This window comes from Girardinichthys multiradiatus, chromosome 20 (assembly GCF_021462225.1).
Source record: "Girardinichthys multiradiatus isolate DD_20200921_A chromosome 20, DD_fGirMul_XY1, whole genome shotgun sequence".
Lineage (NCBI taxonomy): Eukaryota > Metazoa > Chordata > Actinopteri > Cyprinodontiformes > Goodeidae > Girardinichthys > Girardinichthys multiradiatus.
Window position 1 is genome coordinate 3,084,634 of NC_061812.1, and position 17,401 is coordinate 3,102,034.

Sequence of the window (17,401 nt, forward strand, 5' to 3'; positions counted from 1 at the left end):
CATCCGGACCAAAACCTCACGCCACAAGAACAGTTTTTTCCCATCTGCCACCAGCCTTGTTAACAAAGCCCGGAAACCACCCTGACACCACCACACTGCCAGCACTTCGATGCCAGAGTGTTTGCCTTCAGTGGTAACAAGCTCAGCCACTTCTAAGCTATGCTTCGTTCTTTGTCACTAAGCTGATGTTGTTTATGTTCCTTCGCAGGCAGAAACCTGAACCTTCTGATCATTCTTCATTGAACTTTCCAGAAGTTTCTGGATGATCAAGATTACCTATGTTTGGTGGATTTTGTTTCCAAGTACCAAGCTGGCAGCTTCCTGTTATCCTCCGTCTCCTGAACCAAGGCAGAAGCGTAACCTGTCCACCCTCCAACGCAAGTACCTGAACATTGAATCAACTCCAGAACTCATTTTACAGCTCAAGTAAACCATCTGGATTTTCTCCACTTCACACACCTGGGTCCCGACTCCCTCTACCCCTGGCGACCTGACTTCACCCACTCAGTAAGCCGTTCTACTATTAACATAATTACGTCTCATTTATTCCTCAAGACTATAGTTCTTTTCAACAGTTCTCCTTCCCCTCTTTCCATGCAGTTGGTGATTCTACCGTTCACATTCCAGTATCACTTTGTAAATAAAACACCTTTCATTAATTCAGTTGTGCTTCTGAGTGTTCTTCTGTATGTGGGTCAGATTTATCTCGCACAAAATGACACAGTCTGTATGAGTGGATAGTTTGGATAATATATTCCTGTACATAAACTGCATCTGTTTTGTAAATAGCTTTGAGACGACATCTGTTGTGACGCTGCCCTACAGAAATAAAGCAAATAGAAAAGAAATGTATCAATTAAGGAAATGTTCATGGATGTTCAGTATTGGTGGTGTTTTTGCACTTGGTTTAAATGTAAAACATTTAGTTTCTGTTTAGTCATTTCTGTGACAGCTTTGCACTTTTTATTTTTTTGCATTCTCCTGACTCTCTGCTCATTTTGCATCATGGTGTACCTGTTTTAAACTGTTTCATTTAAATGGGATGAACTGATGCTTTTTGTGTTATTTTTTGAAGCAGCTGGGCAGCAAACGGAAGAGGAACTCTAACATATATTCCTTCATTTTTGTTGCTATTGTAGCTTTTATTTCCACTCTGACAGATATAATGGAAACACAAACACGCTCAGCTTTACAGAAGCAGATCTAAGCAACATAATTGCCTCTTGACTTGTTTTCATGATTATTTTGGACAATGAGAACCTCATGATGTAGGGTTCTTGATCAATAGATATCCAGTCTTTCACAGCACATTTTAATCTTATTTTGTTCACCTTTTACTTGCGTCTTTTTATCGAGGTCATCTCAGCAGGTCATGACAATGGAAGCTTCTGACCACAACTAAGTTCATGGATGCTAACTGCACTGCTGCTGATTTCCTTTTTCTATTTCTGCAAAGAGTGGGGTTTTATTTTTGAGCATTACTTTAAAAAGCATTTGAGTTTATTAATGGAAAAGTTCAAACTAATGAATGTTTTGATGAATTATGTTCTGCTGGGTTTCTTAGACCAGGGGTCTGAAACCTGCAGCTTCGGAGCCGCGAGTGGCTCTTTAGACCTTCCACAACAGCTTTGTATGACTTTGAATCAAAATCGTAAAGAACTGAGTAATATTTTTAAATACAGATGACAGCAAATGCAGGATTTTGGCAGTTTTTCAATCCTCAGTGAAACAGGATCAATGAACCTTGACCTCCCGGCTTCGCTTTTTGGAAAACCAGCAGCTCAACAGGTCCATCTTTTCCTTTTCTCTTTGTGCCAAAACCACCAGCTTTCAGTAGATGGTATTTTTCCCCATGCAATCTGCATGATGGAAATGGCTCCAGTCTGAAAAGATGTGACATGGTTCACTGTGGTGGTACATTAAAAAGATTGGCCTGTACATGAATATTGTTGGACTTTGCCTTAAATTCATCCATAATACCTCATCTAAAAGCAAACAAACGTTAACAGATGGAGATGTTGTTTGATTAGTGGAGCTATTTTAGCAGCAGATCTTTATGTTGCACCTGGTTTCTGGATTAGAAACATGTAAACTCAGGGCTTTCAGACCTTAAGACTGCAAATAGCTTTTGCTGGTCAGGAAATAAAAACATTTCTCTAAAAATGGCAGGAGGAGAATCTGAGTGAAAAAGCAGCTTAAAGAAAACCTTATAAGAGGTTGAGAACATCTGGAGATCTACCTGCTGTCTTTATTCTGCCTCCATCACCAAAAGCTGAAGCTAAACTCCTCGTGTGTGTTTGTGTTCACTCACATGGCTGAAGTTTATTCTCAAACTGAAACCATGAAGATTAAAATAATAAACACACACAGCTAATATATATTTGAGTTTATTTGACTCTAAATGTCAGATATTATTTGTGGTTTATTCACATACAAAACATCTTTACTTTGTTTTACATCTGAAAACATCACAGCTGTGACAGAAACAGAAAATCAACTAAAATCTTCTGGAAGGAAGAAAACCATCAACAACAGAGTATTTTTCCATGATCATGGATCTGAAGGAGCTCTGCATAAAAAGGCCAGATCCATCACATGTGTGCATGTTCACTGAGGCTTTTATTTCCTCCACAGCGTGAAGGAGCTCAGAACAAACAGAAGTTCATGGAGAAAACAGATTTTAGCTCAATATGAAGCTTTTAAAGCAGGTTCTAGTTGCTGCAGTTAAAGTTGTGGTTATAAAATGTTTCTGTGTTAAACTGAACAAAGTTTGTTAATGAAGAAAAGGTTTGAGTTCATCATTTAAAAGACGTTCATGAGAAAAGCCCCTGATCCTTAGCTTCATACTAAATGTTGCATAAAATCCAACAGCTTATTAATGAGAAAGTCCAACACAGTTTGGTCCTAATTCTGATGGAAATGGAGGAAATCTTTCAGTTTCTAAAGGAGGAAAAGTTTCTGAGTGAATCTTTAACAGACATTTATCATGGATCTGGACCGAGTCTCATTCTTCTCGGCAGCTTTTTCCTGCAGGAACCTTCAGCAGTTTTACTGTTTGAAATGAACAAATAAAACTCCCTGCCGGCTTTAAAGTGGCTCGTTTTCTAACAGCTAAAAGGTTTGAAGACTTTTAATCCCAACAGTTTTATCTCTGAGGTGCAGTTTTTCCATTCAGCACAAACAGAACTGCTTATCAGGTTCTACAACATCCAGGTCGTTTGGGATTAAGGTTCTGTCACTTTAAAGCACAAACAGAAACATGTTTATCAGTAAATTAAAGTTTTTCCTTCTAAAAACCCAAATGAAGAAGCTGGATTTCAGGGATTCAAACTCACATCTCAGGTTTGGTTTTCTAGCCGCTCAGTTGTTAATAAATGTTAAACATTAGTGAAAATCTATCAATGCTGAAACAGAAATGCTTCAGAGAAAATCTGGGGATTGGGTTCATGATGTGTTTGATGGTTTTTAACACAATCCCAGTTTAAATTGGATGATTTTTGGAGGTTTTACCAAAGAATCTTATGATGATGTCATCCAATCTAGATTCAAACTCTAGAAAATATTCAGAAACGTTTTGATTTAAATGACTTTTGTGTCCATAGTTTTAACCATATGTATGTATTTTTGTACACTTTCATTCGGTGCTGCCCCCACTGTTATCAGATTGATGGTTTTCTGTGGACACAAAACAGAACCATTGGGTCCATCAGAAAGTTCTGCTGCTCAGGGTTCAGGAATTATTTCAATGTGACTCAGATGTGTTGTTCAGAGACTGTTTGGTTCAGGATTAAATCTTTGCTTTTGTTTCTGTCTGCTTGTTTGGTCAAAACAGTGATGCTGCGGGCTGCCCCTCCCACTATGGACCATAGCAACCAGTGACTCAGGATTTTGTCTCTGTTCTCTGGATCTTATTTCACTCAGCAGCTTCTTCACCTCATAGTAATTAAAAATGGCTGCCCTCAATAAATGTTCAGAAATCATGTTATCTCTGATTGGAACCTAATTAGCAAACAGGAAGCAGTTTTAGTTGGACTTTCAGAATAAAAGTTTCATTGGGATTTTTATGAAACTGTCTAGTTTTCTTCAGACTGTTTCCCACAGATATCAGCAGCAGTGATGGAAACAATATGTGAGGCATGAGTGAGGAGATATTTCTGGCCTTTATGAAAACAGAACCGGTGTGGTCCAAGAGACAAAGATCTACAATTTGGTTCTATAAATGAGCCCAGATTAGTTTAAGGGTTTGAAAGAATGGCTGAAGAAAAGCTTTAAGATAGTTATGATCTGATGCATCACTTCCCTTTTTAATATTTTAAGGCTGAATAATACTGTGAAGCAGCTGATGTTACAGTACTTCCTGTCTCCATGCGACCCGTCTGTCCCACCTGGATATGCAGGTTCTGTTGTCCTTAAAAAGTCCCTGAGTCCTTCGGAGGACTAAAGGGGGATCTCAGGGGGGTTGTTCCTCCTGACCCGAGCTTTCCGGCTCTCCTGTCTCAGCTTCAGAGTGCGAAGTTTCTGCTGCCTGCGTTTCTCCCGGTACCACAGGTGCTCGCAGTACTCGTCCACGCTCAGACTGTTGGTTCCCACCATCTCCAGGTCTTTGTAGCTCCTCAGAGGAGGCAGCCATGAGTTCCTGTGTCCCAGCAGAGAGGTGTCCTCAGACTGACCAAGAAACCCAGCAGCGACTCCTCCAGTTGGACCGGTCCTCACCAGGCTCAGGAGGTCCGGGTCGTTGGGACTGAGGTTCAGCAGGTAGCGGGCCACATGCAGGCTGTGGTTGGGGATGATATGAACTCGGTACCGGCCCAGGACCTGGCTGTAGGAGTGCTCCTGACTGCTGCAGGTGTAGAGGCCTGAGTCAGCCACCTCCAGGTGTTGAACCAGCAACCCTCTCTTCATGCGGAGGAAGCGGACCTCATCATTGAGAGGGAGCTGAGAAGACGAGACCAGAGGGAGATGTTAGAGTTCACCTTCAGGCTGTTTATTACTAACTTTAAACGAGGACAGATTCAGGTGAGGTGGACAGGTGTCTCACGGAGGACAGTGGACACTTGGTGTCTGAGGATTTGTGATGAGAAACTGGGTGGATCCATCAGTACCTGACTGCAGGTGACTGAAGAAACACACCTGGAGCAGGTGATTGGCTGCGCTAAACTATATTAATGTAGCAAGAATTTATCAGTCCTGAATCATATTGATCATTTTCACATCTACTGAAAAACAAACCTGAAGGATTTGTCTGATCACATACTTGTAGGTCCAAAAGTACTGACTCAGTGATTCAAATCTCTGAAATCAGGTGTTCCAGTCACTTCCACATAGGGGTGGGTGATATATCGAATATACCCAATGTATCATGAATTTTTCCACGTACGATGACAATTTCTACTCGATTGTCGCTATTTTAGTCATCGTACATGGAAGCTGTTTGCGTCAGATTCATTGAGTTCTGCTTCTTTGAAATGCTATTAGTGCATCACCTACCACCCCTGCCAACCGTCTTGTTGTTCTACCTGGCACACTGCAGCGAGTATGCTTGCAAGAAATTTAGCGACAGCGGGAGTTTTGCAAGTAAATGAGACTACTGAAGGGAAGTCAGATGATTGTTCCGAAGAGAAACAGCACTAGATCAATAATCTGTCAGTGGTTTGGACTTCACAAGGAGGATGTCGAACAAAGTGTAAAACATGTTGTAAAAGCATTCCCGCAAAAGGTAACAGGACCACAAATTTATTCCACCACCCAAAAACTCATCCAGTGCAAAATGAAGAATGTTGTGAGCTATGCATGTCGGCGTTTCCTCACACCCATCCCCCGCACGCCGCAAACCGTTGTTCCAGCTCAAGATTGCCGAGTGCTGCAGCTGTTCTAATGACGCTGTGCTGATAATTTCAGGACCAAGTGTGTAGTCAAAGTATGGACAGGCCATAGTCAATGTAAAGCATATCGTTGATGTTTATCTGCCATCACTGGTGGCTATGCTCACTAGTCTGCGCATCCAGGGCAGGTTCCGCAGTGGAGGGAGGGCTGTAGCACAGGTGAAACAAGGGGGAGGGACCTGCGTGATTGACACCGCTAAGACATTTCTCCTGGCTCTGATTGGTTGGTACTGAGTGGGGGGCAGTGTATTCATCTGGGCGGTCAGTTCATCCAGAATGATCCTGAAATGTTTTATCAAAGTTTTCAGAGCAGCGGAGCTCCTCTTACAGGCTGGCCTGGCTGCTACTAGCTAAACTAAGCTAACCAGACAGCTGGACTGGGACTTCCCCACTAAAGTAAATAAAAGTGTTCAGTAGGTATGTGGTGAATAACCGCAAGTACCAAAAAATAAAATAAAATATTTTTTGCTGGACATTTGTGACATTTTAAGTTATTCTTGGCATTAATTATTAACTGTTTCCCCACAGTTCTGTAAGATAAATGTTTTAATGCAGTGCTGATAATCAGAGCACTTTAAATTTTCCATGTACATAAAAAATACACATTTCCCTAAGATTGTCTTTTGAGCAGACGTCCCCGATTTCCAGGGACTGTCCCCATTTTAGACGACATGTCCCTGGCTAAAGCTGCCCCATAAATGTCCCTGATTCTAGCGTTTTGTTAATGAGAAGATAAATGTCGACTGTAAACTGTTATTATGGTAACCGGGGGTAGAAAGCATGTTGCACTCAACAACAGATGTTATGGTAGCTGGTCCAGTTCCTATTAACGTTACAGACAGGCCGATCCTTGGACTGGGCTGATCCTTGGACTGGGCTGAACCTGGCCGTGATAAAGGTTAGGTTCGAGGCAAGGATTTGTTTCTAGTGTTATCAACATTTTTTGTGCCCAGGTAAAACAAATAAGGCTTGGATGTGTTTTGTTTTACTAAAGGAGAGGACCCAAATACAAATAAACCAAGCTTTGAGAAATGAACAGAACAACAAATGGCAAGATAAGAGCACAGGGAGTAGCTGCAGCTGAGTGAGGGAGATATCCCTTTTTAAGCACTGCCTGATTTAGGAATGTGGAGCTACAGTAGCAACAAGGGTTCAAGTAAGATGTTTTAGACACAATTAGTGATCTTTATATTTTCAGAGCTAGTTAATCGTTGTTTGTTAATTTATTATTTTAATATGTGAACACAGACTTTCAGGCTGAGCGGTGTTTGTCTACTCAGTTTGGACATATGAAAGTTCCTCACAAAAATAAAGCAGTCGGTAACCGGGAAACTGAATGAAACAAGAACTGCATGAACTGAGAAAGATGAGGAGGGAGAGAATCACCTACTTAAATGTGCAAGTAAAAATGGTTGCTTTCTTTGCTAAATATAGCAATATTCACATGTTATCAGCTGAGCAAACTAGTCAAATGATTAAAGAAATGTTAATATTCGTAAGATTAGGATTACCATAGTTTCTCATGTAAAACAACTTCTAAAGAGTATCTAAAACAAAAATCTTATTCTATTTGTTAAATTGTAATTTTTCAGTATGTTAATGTTCTATTGTTTTTAGACAGGATTGTGATTATATTATGTCTCTGTTTTAGAATAGCGAAAGACGGAAAAGGAGAGAGAAGGAAAATAAAAAGACAGAAAACATGTGAAAGAGCACAGGAAAATTGGAAGAGTTAAAGAAAGGAGGAAAATAGACTCTTACAATGAAGACTAAAACTAAGAGGAGGGAAAGAGAGTGTTAGAAAAAAGAGAGGACAGAAGACAGACACTACTGCTATTCCTTTATTCATTTTATCACTCTTAGGAAGTGCTAGCAACAATGTGGATAGACACTATCCTGCTATTACACTTGATTTTTATTGTTTAATTATGAATAAATATTTTTAAATAAATGAAACCGTAACTGTGCCAATGTTTTCATTATTTCCTGATAACATTTAATTATTTTAATCTTCAAGCTGGAAATGTCCCCCGGATTTGGCTTAAGAAATCTGGTCACCTCACTTTTCATGTAAACCTGACTTAGTGGAGTATGAACGTATATACTTATTTTTCTTTTATGCATATTTATTTATCTAATATTTTTAATAGTTTATGTAGACAGCTCTGCAGGATGAGAAACAACAGTTCCAGGCTTGGATGCAGTTTCCCAGAAGCTCAGTGATCCTCATCAACCTGGTGTCCTGCTATCCACTGCTCCACTGTCTACCCATCTTCCACTTGATAGAAACATTTAGTCATGATTAAACAGCCATGGTATCAATTCCCTGTACTTCTGGACTGGTTATCAGTTTTTTTATAATTATTTTCACTCAAAACATGTTCTGTAGTTTTCTGATAGGAGTTTTCCTGATGATAATAAAAGAAAAAATAAGTGTGTTAATCAGTGTTTAGTAGTTATTGTAAATGAATTATGCAGTTGTAAAGCAGCAATTCTGGCCAGATGCAGGTTGGTAAAAAGTTATGTAAATTAATGATTTAAAGTTTTTCAGCTTATGGATCCAGTGCAACTTAAGGAATAATGGAAGAAATTAATCAACTGTACAACTCTAAAGCTGCTCATCAGAAAGGGTATTTGGTACTAGCAGAAATGTGGTCACATGTCACCAGGCTTTACTCAGACCTGAACCATTGACAGCCTTGTGTTTTTGGCAAAGAATCTCCAGGGACTTATGCACCTTTTCCATTGATGAGATCCTTCTTGTTTAGGGATATTTAAGACACAATCGGACTCTAGCTTCTGTGATTACACCTTAGCGTCAATCCTATTTTACCACTTTGTGAGGAATCACTGTTTAACAGGTTTTGAGATGCTCTAATTCTTGTGATTTGACTGTTCTTGTTCATTGGTTTATAGGCATTGTCTGAACTTGGCATAGCTTTCTGCAGCTGTCTGCAGCTTCGACCCGCCCTCTGGTGATGTTACGGTTCGTGCAGGAGAACCAAGCCTTCTGCAGTGCCCAAGCTGAACCAGAGTTTGTGCTCTGAAACCTCTTTTCATTGGTGGAAACACGAGTCACCGGTTCAAAACAAAAGTTGGGGAACTGGAACAGACCCCAAACCACATTGGTGCAAAACAAATGTTTGCAGTAACTCCACAAAAAACACTAGACCTGATCAGCTAGACCTGAGCTGGACCTCATATGTTCTTCTTGTCAGTCATGAATCTGCTTTCAGCTGCACTGAGACACTAGGACAGCCAATAAGAAGAATGCAATGTATCTTCTAACAAAGGCTTAAAGCTCAGAGAGACACCAAGCTCTAAATAACATTTGTGAATCAGAACTATCTTCAGTCTGGAAGCAGCGTCTCACTCCATGTTCTCACATTCAATTGTTCTATTGAAGAAGAACACATCCTATTTATTCATCCCAATTTAAATCTAGAACTAGTCTTGTTTTTATTTTGGATTATTTAAAAAAATATTTTCTTGAATTTCTAAATCACCAAAGTAGAATCCTTCAGTTTACTTTGCCTACTTTGAAATTTAGACTTTGCATCATAACAACATCATTAAAAACAATATATTTTATAGGTTTCAGGACATCTTCTGCAGAAAAGGAGGTTAATTTACCCAGATTTAATGTCATGAAGAAAGCCTTGATGGAAGCAGGTAAACGTGTGTCAAAGGTCAGATCTGAGGTGTTCCTATGCTCTACACACCTGTCTGACAGTTTTCTGCTGACTCTCTGACAGCTGCACCGTCCAGCTGAGCTCAGCCTGCAGCGACCGAGGAACGCACTCCAGGAACGTGGAGTTTCCTTCAACACCATACACCACCTTCACCTCCACAGAGTCTGGATCTGACAAAACAAGAAGCAAACAGGACACACAACATGAAATGTGTGCATCTGGATTTTCCAGTTAGTGGAGACCCCACAAGAACTTTATGAGAGGACAAACTACAGTTTTCACTTAAAGCATCAACAAAACCATTTATCAGGAAAAGCTGAGATCCTACAGTTCTTCTAAAACTGCAGATCTACAGCAAATCCTCTAGAGGGCGCCACATCTGTGCCTCAAGACTAATTACAACAGAAACCTTCTAAATAAACAGGAACTAGTTCAAAGTCTCAGAGAGAAAATACTCGAGAATATCACCTTCATGACCTTCATGACCTTCATGACCTACTCAGGTCAAACCAACTCTGAACAAGTATAACAAAGAGCTGAGGGACCAAGACACTGAAACACAGACTGATGCTGGTGGAGAAACAAGAAGATCAAAGTGAAAGTAAGAGAAGAAAGTTTCTTCAGGAGGGAAACTGACTTCCTGGTTTAACGTTCTGTCTTCTGTGTTTTCAGCTTCACTCAGAGACTAAATGGCTTCCAGATTAGAGGAGGATCTCTGCTGTCCGGTCTGTCAGAAGATCTTTAAGGATCCGGTTCTTCTGTCATGTAGCCACAGCTGGGAATAATTCAACAAGTTAACAATCAGACTTCCTGGAGATGTTGGATGATCTTCACCCTACGTTCTCCAAGCTTCATCTGAAGTCAGAACCTTCAAATCTGAACAGAGTGGAGGCTTACTCTTCATCATCGTCCTCTTCCTCAACACTGGGAACAAGAGCAGCCATGATGGAGCAGTCCTTATCCGTCATGGCGATCCGGTACTGATGGACCTGCAGAGGCCTTCTGGGTCTCTGAATGAAACTCTGTGTCTCAATACTGATGATTTCTATTTGTGTTCATTGTAAATAAAATCTCTGCTTTCACTCAGACATGATGAACAGGTTCTGACCCGGAGAACTGGTTCTGACCCGGTCTTAAAACCAGATAAACCTCAGATTAAAACATCTCATTCTGTCATATTTATTAAAAAGTTAAAAAATTAGAACCACATTTAGTTGTTGTTGTGGTTCTGGAGGAAGAAAAGAACTTTGTTGTTGTGGTTCTGGAGGAAGAGGAGAACATTGTTGTTGTGGTTCTGGAGGAAGAAAAGAACTTTGTTGTTGTGGTTCTGGAGGAATAGGAGAACTTTGTTGTTGTGGTTCTGGAGGAAGAGGAGAACTTTGTTGAGCTCAGCTGATTATTCCTGAAGAACCTCATAGTTACTGAGTTCATTCAGAGCTGAACGACTGCAGCACTGAGGACACTTTATTTTACAGCCTTTATTACAGGAAATGTTCTGATTGAGGAAGAGAAATAAAACCTGTTAGTCTGAGTTTTACAGCAGCTGAAAGATTGAATTCTGGACTGAAACACCTCAGTTACAGGTGAAGCAGCAGGTCTAACAGGTTTAGGCTCCGCCCCTCACCTGACACACCTGAACTACAGCAGGAAGCAGTTTGTGATCGTTGGTCCCTGCAGAGACTCACAGACGGATCAGATCCACCTTCAGACCAAACCAGCAGCTTCCTCTGAGTGAGTCCAGCTGCAGGAGAGGAACCTGGAGACCTCCAACACTGCTGCTTCAAGCTGCTCCACACACTGAAGGTGAGTTGGACCAAGAACACTCAGAGTCACTTTGAGGGACGTTAGTGGAGGAGGGAGGGAGCCATGACTGACTGGACCTTCTGTGTTTTCAGCTTCATTCAGAGACTAAATGGCTTCCAGATTAGAGGAGGATCTCTGCTGTCCGGTCTGTCAGGACATCTTCAAAGATCCGGTTCTTCTGTCCTGTAGCCACAGCTTCTGTAAGGAGTGTCTGAAGAACTGGTGGAGAGAGAAACCAGCTAAAGAGTGTCCAGTTTGTAAGAGGAGATCTTCAAGGAACAAACCACCTTTAAGTCTGGCTCTTAAGAACCTGTGTGAGACCTTCTTACAGCAGAGAGACCAGAGATCTTCAGAGGATCTCTGCAGTCTGCACTCTGAGAAGCTCAAACTCTTCTGTCTGGACCATCAGCAGCCAGTGTGTCTCGTCTGCAGAGATTCAGAAAAACACACCAAGCACAGATTCAGACCCATCAATGAAGCTGCTCAGCAACACAAGAAGAACCTTCAGGAAACTCTGGAACCTCTGAAGAAGATCCTGAAGCTCAGGAAGAAAGTTCAAGAGGACTTTAATCAGACAGCAGAACACGTGAAGGTCCAGGCCCGACACACAGAGAGGCTGATTAAGGAGCAGTTTAAGAAGCTTCATCAGTTTCTAGCAGAGGAAGAGGAGGCCAGGCTGGCTGCACTGAGGGAGGAAGAGGAGCAGAAGAGTGGGATGATGAAGGAGAAGATGGAGGCTCTGAGCAGAGAGATAACAGCTCTTTCAGCCACAGTCAGAGCCACAGAGGAGGAGCTGAGAGCTGAAAACGTCTCCTTCCTGCACAACTACAAGGCTGCAGTGGAAAGAGTCCAGCGCTGCCCCCTGCTGGATGGTCCACAGCTGCCCTCAGGAGCTCTGATAGACCAGGCCAAACATCTGGGCAACCTGGCCTTCAACATCTGGAGCAACATGAAGAACATGGTGTCCTACACTCCTCTCATCCTGGACCCAAACAGTGCTGCTTCAGGACTCTTCTTGTCTGAAGATCTGACCAGTGTGACTGAAGGAGAGGAACAGAAGCTTCCTGGTAATCCAGAGAGGTTTGATTACTGGTGGCGTTCTGTCCTGAGTTCTGAGGGCTTTAACTCAGGGAACCACAGCTGGGATGTTGATGTTGGAGACAGTGGAGGCTGGATGCTCGGTGTGATACCAGAGTCTGTCCAGAGGAAGAGAATCATAGAGTCTGGATGGTTGTCTATATGTTTCTATGAAGGTAAATACTCAGCATGGTCTCCAGCAGCTCCTCCCAGAGTTCTCTCAGTACAGAAGAAGCTCCAGAGGATCAGAGTGAATCTGGACTGGGACAGAGGAAAGCTGTCCTTCTCTGATCTGGACACTAACACACACATACACACCTTCACACACACCTTCACTGACAAGATGTTTCCATACATCTCCACTGTTGATGAAGCAACAATCTTACCGATGAAGATCTCAGTGAGCAAACAGCAGCTCTGATGTTCTCAGCATGAAGAACATAAAGTCCAAATGAAACCTTATTGATCAGATTGAAGCTCAGTGTTTTAAACAGGAAACTGGAGATGATCTGATCTGGTCTGACTGATCATCTGGTTGCTTTAAGGTCAGCTTCAGATCTGCTTAATAATCTGTCCAGATGCTACAAACTAAAGGTGACATGAAGTGGATGATGTGGAGTTCACCTGGAGATCTTTACCTTCCTCTGTGACTGGACACTGACTCCAGGGGTCTCCATGCTTCACATCCTGTCTGCGAGCTCGCCTGACCCACAAACACAGATCAGAACATGAGATGAGGTTCTAAAATGCATCATCAATAGTGTCTGAATAACAAACTGATCTTCATTACAAAGAAAATATATTGAAAACTGAATTAATAACATTATTTTGTCACCAAACTTCTCAACATTCATCCTCAGATTAAATCACAGGTGGACTTGATATTTGAGACTTCTGGAGACAACTGGTTTCACTGGATTTAATTTAGGGGAATCAGTAAAGGGGCCTGAATGGAAAGGCATGCCACACTTTTCAGATATTTATTTGTAAAAAATGTAAAAATATTTTGTTTTGCTCTGTCTAATAAAATCTGTGTCAATACATTGAAGTTAGTGGTTGTAATGTTGCGAAATGTGGAAAAATGAAAAGAAAAGGATCTCTGTTGCTATTCAAACCTTGATTGTTTATGCAGTTAAAGTCGAAATAACGAGAAAAAGTTTAAATTAGGAGAGAAAAGTGGAAAAAAGTATATCAACAATAAGGTGGAAAGGACAATGGTGCAAAGCCTCGCTTAAATGAGCAAGAAACTTTATGCTTGAGATTAAACTTCAATAAAGAAATGTTTCTCTTTTAGTACTTTAACATCCTGTTGACAAACACTTGACATGCTTCAGGAAAGTCTTCTTGCTCTCCTGATGCATTTTCTTGCTTTGTTAGGAGTCTAAAGACATAAGGACTGGATGAAGACCTCCTGCTGGTGGGGAAGTATCTGGAGCAGGTCTGTCCGTCCCAGGAGCAGTATGGGTCTCTGGCCAGGCAGCACTCAGCGCAGTCGGTCCCGTAGAACTCACACCTCTGCAGCCCCAGCTGGACCAGGCCGAGCTCGCTGCACACGTACAGCTGCTCCTGAGGGGAGGAAAGACATAGGAGCAGATTGGTGATACTTCTGAGGGTTGCTCAGGTCTACTTCAGCAGCAACTTTTATTCTTTACTTGTGTGTTCAGTCAGCTCTGTCACCCTGGACTCTCGCTTCCTCTTCTTCTGTTCTTCTTCCAAAATCTGAGTTATTTGGTCGAGTTTTACCTTTCAAACTGAAACAGCTGAGGACTAAATGCTCCTACTATAAAACCCAATTTGATGCTTTAAAAAAAAAAAAAAGCGTTTCATGTTGTTTAAAAAAAACTTGCTTGTCCTTACAGGGTAGTGGGGGGGCTGGTGCTTATCTTCAGCACTTGAGTGGGTGAAAAGCAGGGTCCACCCTGGACAGATCTCCAGTCCATCACAGGACAAACAACCATGCACACACGCATACCTTTGATTTAGAGAGACCAATTAGCCCAACTTGTCTTGTTTTTGGCCTGTGGGAGGAAGCTGGAGTACCTGGAGAGAACCCATGCACACATGGAGAGAACTTGCAATCTCCATGCAGATAGACCCCAGTCTGGGATTTGAACCCAGGACCTTCTGGCTGCAAGGCAACAGCTGCTACCAACTGAGCCCCATTCCTAAATAATCTAAGTTATTTAAATTTTGATCACATCTTAGTTTTTCATCTTCCTTCCGTGAAAATAAGGAGAACAAAGCGCCTAAACTATTTTTTAGCCAAATTCAATCTGAATTATTCAAGTAACAAAAAAACTATTTGAACTTTTCGGACTGATTAAAATGTGTTTTTCCTTCAATAAATGTTTTGTTCATTAACAAAAAAAAGGTCCATTTAAAAAAGATTTGCAAGTCAGCGTTTTCCAAAACAATATCAATAAAAAAGTGAAACCTACTCTTTTAGTCGACAGCTCCATGCTCAGGATGGGAGTGGGAGTCTGTGGGATAAAGAGGTAAGACAGCATAAAATATCAGTAACTTTGACTTGATAAGAAGAAGAAAGTGATACTGAAGCACAAAAACAATTTGAAGTTTTATTTTAAGGTCCGTTTTCCTTCAACTTGATGTTTGTTTTTCAGACTGTCGCTGAAATGAGACGGAAGACAGTAAAAACTTATTTCCTTTGTTAGTTATGTTTTGGTGTTCCACAGGGTTATGGACTAAAACCACTTCTGTTCATTAATAATGTGGTTGTTTTGGCCAAGAAATAATTCCCTTCATTTTCATTGTTGCATAGATTAAATCTTATCTGTTTAAGTATAATCCCTAAGGAGAGTGATGACACAGAAATGGATCAATTTGGACTTCATTTGGGATTGGTTAAGACGATGAAGCGAGTAAATAAATGATCTGCTTTGCCAAGCCCAGCTGAACAGAACAACCACCAGCCCTCATGGAAACCCACAATGTGGTCCAATCAAACTTCACCAAGTGCTACTATCTATGGTAGGTAGGTAGATAGATAGATAGATAGATAGATAGATAGATAGATAGATAGATAGATAGATAGATAGATAGATAGATAGATAGATGGATGGATGGATAGATAGATAGATAGATAGATAGATAGATAGATAGATAGATAGATAGATAGATAGATAGATAGATAGATAGATAGATAGATAGATAGATAGATAGATAGATAGATAGATAGATAGATAGATAGATAGATAGATAGATAGATAGATAGATAGATAGATAGATAGATAGATAGATAGATAGATAGATAGATAGATAGATAGACAGATAGATAGATAGATAGATAGATAGATAGATAGATAGATAGATAGATAGATAGATAGATAGATAGATAGATAGATAGATAGATAGATAGATAGATAGATAGACAGATAGACAGATAGACAGATAGACAGATAGACAGATAGATAGATAGATAGATAGATAGACAGATAGACAGATAGATAGATAGATAGATAGATAGATAGATAGATAGATAGATAGATAGATAGATAGATAGATAGATAGATAGATAGATAGACAGATAGACAGATAGATAGATAGATAGATAGATAGATAGATAGATAGATAGATAGATAGATAGATAGATAGATAGATAGATAGATAGATAGATAGATAGACAGATAGATAGATAGATAGATAGATAGATAGATAGATAGATAGATAGATAGATAGATAGACAGATAGATAGATAGATAGATAGATAGATAGATAGATAGATAGATAGATAGACAGATAGATAGATAGATAGATAGATAGATAGATAGACAGATAGATAGATAGATAGATAGATAGATAGATAGATAGATAGATAGATAGATAGATAGATAGATAGATAGATAGATAGATAGATAGATAGATAGATAGATAGATAGATAGATAGATAGATAGATAGATAGATAGATAGACAGATAGATAGATAGACAGACAGATAGATAGATAGACAGATAGACAGATAGACAGATAGACAGATAGATCAGGAATTAATCTGCAGGAATGACTGACACGACCCCCCCCCCCCCCCGAGTTTGTCTTCAACAGTAGTCATATTTCAGGAGGCGGAGGTCGAGGAATGCCTCCCAGCAACATGAAATACTACAACTGACTGCGGGGTAAGGGAAGCTACCAAGATTGGAAATCAAATAAGTCTCTTTCTTTTTTCTTCTTCAGAGGGCTAATGTTTCCCCACATCTCCATTTCTCTGGGTCGCTGACTTGTTTCAGTGTTTCACAAAAGGAGTCGGCGACCTGTGACCGCTCTGAGGCGAGGGGTCAAGCTGAAGGAGGAGGGGGAGTCACTGAAAGTATTTTAACGGTGATCTGGGTGTCCTCCGTCCTGTCAACACCAGGGTCAGGCTGCAGACCAGCCTCTCGTCTTTCCAAATCTATCTCAACAGAAAACTGAGGACCAGCAGCAGGTTGAACAAGTGGACCAGCCACCAGGGAAATTAGTTTGTTCCTGTTCTAATTTAATGACAAGCTGTGTCCTGTTCTTTCATCATTAGCTTCTTTCCACCTGTGTTTGCTTTATCCATAAAAAATGATCTCTTTCCTTCTCTCTGACGATTTTTCACACAGATGATTTTGGGAAATATGTGCCCTTCCATCTGGTTTTAAGATGAGTGCAGTTTTTCTGGACAAATATGTCCCATTGGGAGCTTAAAGGAGGTCTCATGTGGGAGGTCACACGGTGCAGGGTTGGCAGAGGAGCACAAGGAGATCCTAAAACAAGCTTTCAGCCTTAAATGTCCAGTTCAGTTACAGCAGTTTGGAGCAGCTGCAGTTCTGATGGGCTGATAAACTGATCTGTTCTGGATAATCTCACCTGGAACACAGTAAGTTCCTCCAGAATGACCTCCTCTGTTTCCCAGTTGTCTTTGATGACAGACACAGCCTTCACCACCTTCCCATCATCTGGAAAATATCA

At 40.8% G+C, this 17,401-nt stretch overlaps 2 protein-coding genes across 4 annotated transcripts in view; one reads left to right on the forward strand and one right to left on the reverse strand.

Moving 5' to 3' along the window:
- Positions 1 to 2,371: 2,371 nt before the first annotated feature.
- si:dkey-49n23.1 (semaphorin-3D) overlaps positions 2,372 to 17,401 on the reverse strand; it is a 99,058-nt gene continuing 84,028 nt past the window's right edge. For all 3 annotated transcript variants that reach the window (XM_047348549.1, XM_047348548.1, XM_047348550.1), the window contains exons 13-18: positions 17,300 to 17,388; positions 14,893 to 14,934; positions 13,863 to 14,020; positions 13,093 to 13,157; positions 9,605 to 9,744; positions 2,372 to 4,935 (exon numbers count right to left, since the gene is read on the reverse strand). In XM_047348549.1, the coding sequence (XP_047204505.1) occupies positions 4,438 to 4,935; positions 9,605 to 9,744; positions 13,093 to 13,157; positions 13,863 to 14,020; positions 14,893 to 14,934; positions 17,300 to 17,388 (992 nt within the window). In that variant the 3' untranslated portion in view covers positions 2,372 to 4,437. The remainder of the gene's footprint in view (positions 4,936 to 9,604; positions 9,745 to 13,092; positions 13,158 to 13,862; positions 14,021 to 14,892; positions 14,935 to 17,299; positions 17,389 to 17,401) is intronic.
- Positions 11,237 to 13,004, forward strand: LOC124857333 (nuclear factor 7, ovary-like). The gene is made up of 2 exons (XM_047348552.1): positions 11,237 to 11,377; positions 11,470 to 13,004. The coding sequence occupies exon 2, from the start codon at positions 11,487 to 11,489 to the stop codon at positions 12,873 to 12,875; it is 1,389 nt and encodes a 462-aa protein (XP_047204508.1). The 5' UTR covers positions 11,237 to 11,377; positions 11,470 to 11,486; the 3' UTR covers positions 12,876 to 13,004.

Bases quoted from the DNA above. Each gene is read 5' to 3' on its own strand.
- LOC124857333 (XM_047348552.1), top strand. From the start codon at position 11,487: ATGGCTTCCAGATTAGAGGAGGATCTCTGCTGTCCGGTCTGTCAGGAC.